This window comes from Marmota monax, unplaced genomic scaffold, assembly GCF_021218885.2.
Source record: "Marmota monax isolate L192 unplaced genomic scaffold, Marmota_monax_Labrador192_F-V1.1 WCK01_AAM20220418_F8-fsc00142, whole genome shotgun sequence".
In the NCBI taxonomy this organism is placed as follows: Eukaryota; Metazoa; Chordata; class Mammalia; order Rodentia; family Sciuridae; genus Marmota; species Marmota monax.
Genome location: NW_026692025.1, coordinates 2,548,867 through 2,557,790, shown reverse-complemented (window position 1 = coordinate 2,557,790; position 8,924 = coordinate 2,548,867). Strand labels below are relative to the sequence as shown.

The 8,924-nt window shown below is 52.2% G+C and overlaps 1 protein-coding gene across 1 annotated transcript; it reads right to left on the bottom strand.

Annotated features, from left to right (window-relative positions):
* Positions 1-960: 960 nt before the first annotated feature.
* On the bottom strand, positions 961-5,357 carry Pnma5 (PNMA family member 5). Its single transcript, XM_058582552.1, is given in 4 exon segments — positions 961-2,431; positions 2,824-4,781; positions 4,938-5,018; positions 5,119-5,357. A coding segment is annotated over 1 exon segment (1,338 nt). The 5' UTR covers positions 4,662-4,781; positions 4,938-5,018; positions 5,119-5,357; the 3' UTR covers positions 961-2,431; positions 2,824-3,323.
* Positions 5,358-8,924: the final 3,567 nt, after the last annotated feature.

Genomic DNA, 8,924 nt, shown 5'->3' with positions numbered 1-8,924 from the left:
CTCCTAGAAAGTGACCAGTTGCCTTGGCCCTGCTGAGACACACTGCATTGCCTGAAGGAGGCAGGGAGAGCAGAGTTCAACTGGAGGCACCATCCCAATCCCGCAGGTTGTCCTGATGGGACTCACCCCCAAGAGACTCTTGAGATGCAGGCCAAGTCCTGAGTGCCAACCACTCTGCAATTATGACCCACTGACATGCCACCTATCACTCATCCCATGTGCACCCCCAGGACACCCCCATGTTCTGTGTGTGCCCAGGTCTCTGAGGGCTCTTCCATTGGTGCAGCTCCGCTATCTGCAGCCCTGACGTGGCTGGGTCACCAGATGCAGACTCCAGTATCTGGCCCTGGCTCTTGACTACTAGAAGACTGTGTCCTTCGTCTGTACAGTGGAGGTGGTCAAAGGTTCTATCCCTGAAAAATGGCTGGAAGACACCTGCAGACACAGACTGAGGAAGCCTCAGACACTTCCATTTGTATATAAATGGTACCAAGGGCTCAATAGACTGAAAGGACACTGCAAAGGAAGGGACCCCTCCCCAGGCCCATCCAAATTCTCATATTCATTGCTTAGTACTGCTCCCAGGACCCAGGGATGGCCCCCCTCCCAGCTCGTACTCAGTGTGTAATGTGACTCTGTCTTCCCACCCCATGGCATGAGAATGTGGAAGCCCTGCTCTGTCCACCCTCTTCCCAATGACCAACCTCCCAACACCACTATCCCTAAAGGTCCCTCAGTGGCTACACTAGCAGTGGCCATCTGTTGGCTGCCTGAGGCAGGGAAAAGCAGGTGGGGTGGGTTAGAAAATGTCACCCCTGCCCTCCTGTCTTGTACACAGCTCCTGCTGGGGACATCTGACCTCATGCCAGGGCCCTTCTACGGCCCTTCCCTGACCTTGTCTGCTAGCCCGGGAGCACACACGTGGCCTGTCTGACCTGGCTGGATGCCCCGATTCCCACCCCTCCACCCCCGTGCACTGCTGGGAATCCTGTGGTCCTGTGCCCTCCCTTCAATGCCTAACCCGCTTATTCCCAAGTGCTCTGGGGAGCCAGAAAGACAGTGCCCACCCACAACTAACAGTATCCTGTTGCCCACTGGCCAGCTGAAATCACAACAGCTCATCATGGACCTTGCCTGAATGCACCCAGCATTTTAACCCAGCCACCACTGTCCCCCCCTACTCTACCCTGTCCCATCTCCAACCAACATTCCTCTCCCAATTTCCCTCACCATGATAGAATAAGCTGGAACATTTCACAAAATTTATTAAACAGAAACAATGAACCATTGAAGAGAAGGGATGACAACACCTAAAGGGACTCTTCACAACCACTGGAGGCCACAGGTCAGCCCGCCCCCCCTCCTGGGGCTGCAGAGGAGGAGCCTCCTCTGTCTCCACGCTGGGGCCCTCCCACCACAGCCTCCCTTTCTGAGGACCCAGATGTGCCTCTTGCCAGGACAATGGCCTCTGGCAATGAACACTCACTTCCATTCCGGGAGCACCCTGAGGGGCTGACTTGCTGTGGGGTGGCCCTTGCCCTATGGCTGGCACAGAAGGGTCACAGGACACTGGAAAGCATAACAGGGAACACCCCCCCCCCAGCCAAGGAAACTGAGTCACAAGGAACAACGGGGTGGAACGTCAAAGCACAGTCCCTGGCCCTCCCCCTCCATCTAAGGTCCAGTGCTTCCTGCCCGAGGGGAGGCCGCGGTCTTGATCACCGAGGGGGTGAGCGTCCACCACGCCCTCGCCGTGTCCATCCTTCCCGCCGGCTCCCGTCTCCGACTCCTGGGGACTGGGCTCAGGGCCTCCTGGGAGGAGCTGCTCAGATAAGAACACACACACATCTCCACGAGAACAAGCGGCAGGCAGCTGGCCTAGATCTACACCGAGAAAGCAGAGGTTGAGCTCACGACACTGGACAGGAGCGAGCAGAGCCTTGGCTCGCCCGGAAGCTCACGGCACGTGCCCGGGCCTGGAGGTGGCCGGCCGCGAGGGCGCGGTCCTCTGCCCGGGGTTGACACACACCTCACGGCTTTGCACAGGAACGATGGCTAGCGTGGGGGTGGGCATTTGCTTGAGGTGGGTCACTATGGGGCTTACAGATAAGGCGGGCTTCCAGGGACAGGGACGGTCGCACCCTGTCCCGGGGACCGTGAATCGGGTTGGGGTTTTGCCTGCTGGGAGAGCCAGGCAGCTGGCACCCTTGAGATGGACTCTCTTCCCCGACGTCTCCCAGTCCAGTGCAGGTGGCAGGTGTATTCAGGTGCCCTCATCCAGGCTATGGATGGCCGATCAGTAGTGCTTCAAGGCTGGCCACCCTAGGCTGGCAGGGTTTGGGGCTGACCCTGGGTTGGCAGCTCTTGAATTGTGAGTTGCCAAGCCAGGCCCCAGTTCTCCCTGCTTGCTCTCTCCACTTCTCCAGTGGTCCTGCACAGACAAAACAGAACAAACTGCCCCCCTCCAAGTCCTCCCTCATCCTCCTCCCACTCCTTTTCTACCTCCTCCTGTTTGGAGCAAAAGCTGCCTTCTATATCCACTCACTCCTAAGCCAGCTCTGGGTGCACTGACCTAGTGGGTGCCAGTGCCCCCACCTGGGGGTCTTCTTAGTCTTTGGTGTCCTTGCCCATACAGCCCTGTCAGGCTGCAGGAAAGGAAACTGCCTCTGGGATGGTGCTGGGCTCCCAGGGCTTTGGGGTCTGGAGACCCGGCCTTTATGGGCGGAAGGGCTCAAGGGTACTGCCTTCCTGGGGCTCCCCTAGAGCAGTGTAGATGATCCTGAAGACAGGTTGGACCCTGCGACCTCCCCTGCGGAGCATTACCTCTCTCTCTTCCTCAGAGGTATTGACTCCTTCTGACAAGGATGGCCCCAGGGCAGGCTCCTCCATGCTCCATGTATCCTGGTGTCTGGTTGGCATCGTTAGCTCTGAGTCTGTAGTGTGGGAACTTGGAGTTGGCCAGATGACATTGCAGACACGCATGTCAGAGCCCACCGTCTCACCGTCTTCATACTCTATATCGCTGGAGTCTCTGTGTGAGGCTTGAGATTCCCATGTGCAGGGTGTGGCAGCTCCCTGCTTTGGTCTCTGACACTTCCTGCGGGCTCTGCACTGAGCTTTCCCTGAGATGCATGTGCTTTTGTCCTGTTCGATAGAGTCCCTTCCCACTGGGAGAGGGAGAGGAGGCTTGACCTGGGCCTGCTGGCTATGTCCTACCTCACTTGGGTCTCCTGATCTTTGTCTGGGCTGTTCCTTCCCCTTTTTAAGATCTGTCTGCTGCTTGCCAGGGAAAGGAGTGCCTGGATCTCCTGAGCCTGTGCTTCCTAGGGCCTGGGGTGGCTCATGCCCCCAGCCCCTTCCTCGTTTCCCGACCCTTCTTCGGCAACTTTAGGCCTCAGCATGGGTGGAGATTGGTCCTCAGCTTTGGGACATGCTGCCTGGCCATGGCCTTTTCCCATAGTACAGAGTTCACATGACAGTCGCCTGCGCTTCAGTGATGGGGACACACCTTCCTGTGCAGTCTGGGTGCTGTTTTCACTGAAACACCCTGCCTGCATGGTGACCTGAACTGCAGAATATCCTACTTCTGCTACTACCTGTCTGCCAGAGGCCCTGTGGCCCCTTCCTACTTGCCTCTGTTTCTCTTTCATCACTGCCATGGTGGTCTCCCACTCCTCTTCATCTCAAATGAGCTTCATTAATTCCAGAAAAGTGGGTGGGCACCCTCGCTGATCTAAGAGCTCAAGTTTGCCCCGGAGGGCAGCGGTCATGGAGGCCCGAGCTAGAATATGTTTGAGGCGAATCATGTCTGTGCTTTGCACTGACAATGGGCTTTGCTGCACAGCTTTTTGCAGCAGGGGCTCTAAGCGCAGCAAAAAAGCAGAGATCTTCTCTGCAGACTTCTGGGAAGTCTGAAGAAACCTGAACTGTGAGGTTCTACAGTCCTCTTTATTCCCAAAGATCTGCTTTAGGGCATCCAGGCACTGCTCCACAGTCATGGAGTCATTATTGGCCAGGAGCACCCGCATGATTGACAGTGCGGGACCATGCAAGCTCTCTAGCAGGCGACACCTCTTCTCTATCTCTGACACCTGCCACATCTGCATCATCTCAGTGACCTGCTCTAGCCAGGCTTCAAAACTCTCTTCCCCTGAGCCTGGGAGAGCATCTCCTGAAAACACTTTCAGCTTTCGGTACCACACGCTTTCCCTCAGAGGCTGCAAAACTGGTGGTTTGACTTGGTCCAAGTCCTCTGGCTCTATGCCCTCAATGGGAAGGGTGCTATACCCCAGAGTTTTGGCCACATCTACCATTCTCCGGCCTTCATCTTTCAGGAAGTAAGTCAGCCTATTGATAAATTCATCATCTGGGTTCCGAGGTTTTACCACTACTTCCCAGGCACCCCCTTTTCCTGGTATCTGACTGGGTATAGCAGCATAGTTGACAGTGTCAGCCAATTCAATGAAGACTGCCTTAGCATTATCTTCCCTCCTGAATATTCTGCCTAGCATCCTGTATGTACACAGGGGATGTAAGCCTGCCTTCAAGGTCTCCTTAATTTCAGCCTCAGTACACTCCATAGGGATGCCCACAATTAGCAGGGCTTTCCTGGGATCCAGGTCCATACCCTTGCACCAATCTTCTAACAGTGTCACAGCCATTGTTCCCTCTCTCTATACACTGATCTAACACAAGGGCAGTAATCTCAGAATTTTATCAGTGCTCAAAGAATCTGAGCCAATACTAAGTTGGATGGCAGAAGTGTCTCAAGTTTCCACAGCCTGTAATGCAAATGAGGTAAGAACATTGTTAATGCTTGCCTCCCACCCCCACCAAGAGTCCCTTCTCTGTCCCCATTTCTCCTCAGATATTTACTCTGTGCTTCCCAGGACTCCTGCAATCATTTTGTACAGGGTCTCCCACACAAAGCTACCTACCTCACCCTTTCCTGCTGACCTCTTCCTGCTGTGAGTTCCTCTTTGGAAGTCTGAAGACTCTGCTGCGTGTGACTCAGGTGCCTGTGGTGAAAAGGCCAATGTCAGGAGTTAGGGCCTGGTGCCTGGAGGCACTGCAGCAGCCCTCCTGGCAGCAGAGGATAGGAAATGCCCTGCTGCCTACTTGGAATTGTGCCGGTCCCAGTCACCAAGAGCACCTTCCTCAGTAAGGGGAAGAGTGGAAGCAGGAGATGCAGAGCTCCCCGTTTCTCAGGAAATGCCTGACATATGAGAAAGATGGCCGGAGCTCTGTGCAGTGTAATGAGTGTGGTGGGTGTGGAGAATGTGTAACAAGCTGCAGTGTTACCATAGATACCCAGAACAGCGTGGACCATGGGTTTCTATCATAGCAGAGTGTCATGTGGTAAGGTTAAGGCCCTTGAGGAGCAACAGGTGATGTCATTTGCCTCCAGCCAATGAAGCCTCTTAGCAACAGAGAGTGAAAGAGGGACAGGGAGGTGGGGTATGAGGTGAGCAGTGAGTGAGGAGTGAGCACTGAAAAAAACAAGAGCTTATAGTTTCAATTTGTGTGGAAGCTGGAATCAGAGGCAGAAAAGAAACACAGAAAGTGTCTCCACTGCCACACTACAGGAAAGACAACTCTCACCTTAGGTGAGGCCCTATGCTTCAGAGTCTGTGTACCCTGGCAGGCAGACCCTCCCCTTCTACTGTTTGCCAGGGTTACAGAGGTTACAGAGGCCCTTCCCAACATACCCCACCTCACAGCTGCTCACCCTGCTGCCCAGGGCCCCACTGGAGTGCAGGTGTTGTGATTTGGTTGGCACTAGACAATCAGCCTTCTCTGTCCAGACAGTTCCTAGCCCATGGGTAGTACATCCTGCTCCACTGGATCTGTCAAGGCAAGGTATAGGTATTTTTACTGTGTTTCTGTCCCACACGCCCCTGCACAGTGTGAGCTGTACAAATGTCCACAAGGACCCTTGTGCAGTGATATATGAGAAGCTGCTCAACTCGAGGCTTCCCTTAGGGCCAAAAGGATCCTTATCACATGGCTGAAGGGATCCTTGTGCAGGTCTGCTTCCCTATCCTCACTGCAAAAGCCACCCATCAAGCCCCGCCCCTTAAAAAACCCGCCCCTCCAGAAACCCCACCCATTCATGAGCCCCGCCCAAATCCCCATCCCTTTGTAAATCCCGCCCATTCTGAAACCTCACCGGTACTGAAGCCCCGCCCCCTCCAATGTCCCGCCCTTCTAAAGCCCCACCCATTTGAAGTCCCGCCCCTTGCGAAGCCCCACCCTTCTAAAGCGCTACCACTTTGAACCCCCATCCCCTTCGAAGTCCCACCCCTTCCGAAGTTCGACCGATTTTGAAGCCTCATCTCTACATATGCTCAAGTTCTATCTCCACCTCCACTTTTCTGAGCTCCTCTCCTGCCCATTATCTGAAACCCAGTATAAAGCTAGTCACAGTGGAGAACACTGGTAATCCCACCTACTGCAGAGGCTGAGGCAGGAGGAGTGCTGGAGCCCAGGTGGCAACAGAGCGAGATCCCATCTCAAAAAACATAAAAAACACCCATATGGCCCATACTGTTTCAAATACATCCCCCACTACCTCACATATCCCCCATTCCAGATTAGGAACACATCTAGTCACTGGTACTGGGCAGAGGCTAGGAGGGGTTGGGGCTAAGTGCAATAGGTCCCCCTGTATTTTCCACGCTTGTTGCACTGCTAGAAATTTTAGAAGGCCCTTCGGGTTCCGGGTCTGGTATAGTGGGATTCCACTTCCAGAAAAACCTTCTTACCACTGACACCTGGGATGCTGTGGAAAACACTAAGGGTTACTGGGGACAGTCCACTGTGATTTGGGTTGCTGTCTGTGCCCTGGGCCCAGCACCATACCTGCAGGCCAAGAGTTCCTCTAGATGTAACCACCACGCGCCTGCCACCGCTTCCGCGTCCAAACAGAATGGAGCACGAGGGTGTGGCGGCAAGAACATATATAGGATGACAGCCGCCCTCCCCCCCCCCAGCTGCACACGGCCCTCTGGCAGCTGAGCCCTAACAATGTCACCCTCACCACTCCCCATCCCCCCAAAGCAGGATCCTCACTTTTACTACCCCATTCCTTTACATTCAGTACCTGGGGTGGATAGGAACTTCAAAATGAACAGAGGACCACTTACATTGTGCAATAGGTCCAGGTCCAGTTGTAGTATTGGCTCAAAAGAAAATGCGTGGCCTGCCACGAGACGCATCAGACCCAGCAACCATTGCGTCTACTATTGCACATGTCACTCCCTCATTGGATGGAAGATGTAGCGTCATAGCCACCAGTCACTCTAATTTCTATATTCAAATTGCCAGCACAGGGCCGGGTGCAAAGTACAGGGCCGGGTGCAATGTATATGGCTATTTGCAAAGTATAAGGCCGAGTGCAAAATACAAAGCTGTGTGCAAAATACAACGCCGCCGAGCGCAAAATACATGGCTGAGTGCAAAGTACAGGCTGAGCACAAAGTACTGGCCCAGTGAGTGCTTACTAATTAAAAGTAATATTCCCTGTTTATTTTTTATTAGGATTTGTTCTTGGGAAGAGAGGGAAAAATACAGCAGCTTCCTGCATTTCACAAGGGCATGAAAATTTTCAGGGTGCACCGAGACAAAACTATCAAAAGATTGCACAACCAAGTATTGTTCAAGTATTTCCTGCCAGTGCCCAAACTGCTTCCTTACCTTTCCCAAAATGGATTTAAGACTCGGATATTTGCTCAGTGGCCCCAAAGCCTGTTCTGGAAAATTCTGTGGATGGATCACAAGTAACCAACTGCAAGTTGAACATGAATCCCCAGACATTGTGATGAAAATACAGTCTCTGAATCAGGAGGTCTGGGGCTGAGCAGACAGTTTTCTAAAACTTAGGGACTGCATGTTGTGGGTCCCTGCCCACACTTTGTGTAAGAGGCTCTGAAGCCTGAGATTACATTTGAGAATTAAAAGTTGTGGAATTTTGGTGAAAGAATGGATTCGTACTCGTATATTTGAGATTTAAAAGAAAGGGCTTCAACGAATCCCACTATTAAGTTTAATTATAACACATGAATAAAAAGAAAAATAACAGGCTTTTCTAGAATTTGTTGATAAAAATGTGAAAAGCAGAAAAAAATTTAAATTAAAGGTCACTGAACAAGATGTCTGTGAGCATGGTCTGTTTTCCCACCTTCTTATTTTTTATAGTGCTGGGCATGGAAGCCAGGCTGTGCATATATTAAGCATGTGATCTACTACTGAGCTGCACCCCCAGCCTCTAACTGCAGCTATTTTTTATGTCTGAGGAGATCATGGGGTTCATGAAATCAATATCCTTTACAACACCACTTGAAGAGATCACACTCACCTCTGGAATACTCAGCTTTTTTTGCTGCTGCTACTAAAAGACCCAACAAGAACAATATTAGAGGAGGAAAATTTTATTTGGGTATTCATGGTTTCAGAGGTCTCAGTCCATAGACAGCAGGCTTCATTCTTCAGGGCTTGAGGTGATGCAGAACATCATGGTGAAAGAGTGTGGCAGAGGGCTGGGGTTGTAGCTCAATAGTGGAGCACTTGTCTAGTATGTGTGAGGCACTGGGTTTGATCCTCAGCACCACATAAAAACAAATAAATAAGACAAAGGTACTGTGTCCATTTACAGTTAAAATAAATATGTGTGTGGGTGTGTGTGTGTGTGTGTATATATATATATATATATATATATATAGAGAGAGAGAGAGAGAGAGAGAGAGAGAGAGAAGTGTACAGAGGGAAGTAGCTCACATGATGATCAGAAGGCAGACAAAGACTTCCTCAGTGGTCAGGACTTCCCAGAGATTGTGTGAGTATGACTGAAAGCCCCTTTTCAGAATCTTGAGACCACACCCAGGGGAGTGGGATGGGGTATGTGCAAAAAATCCCCAGTAAGGGGG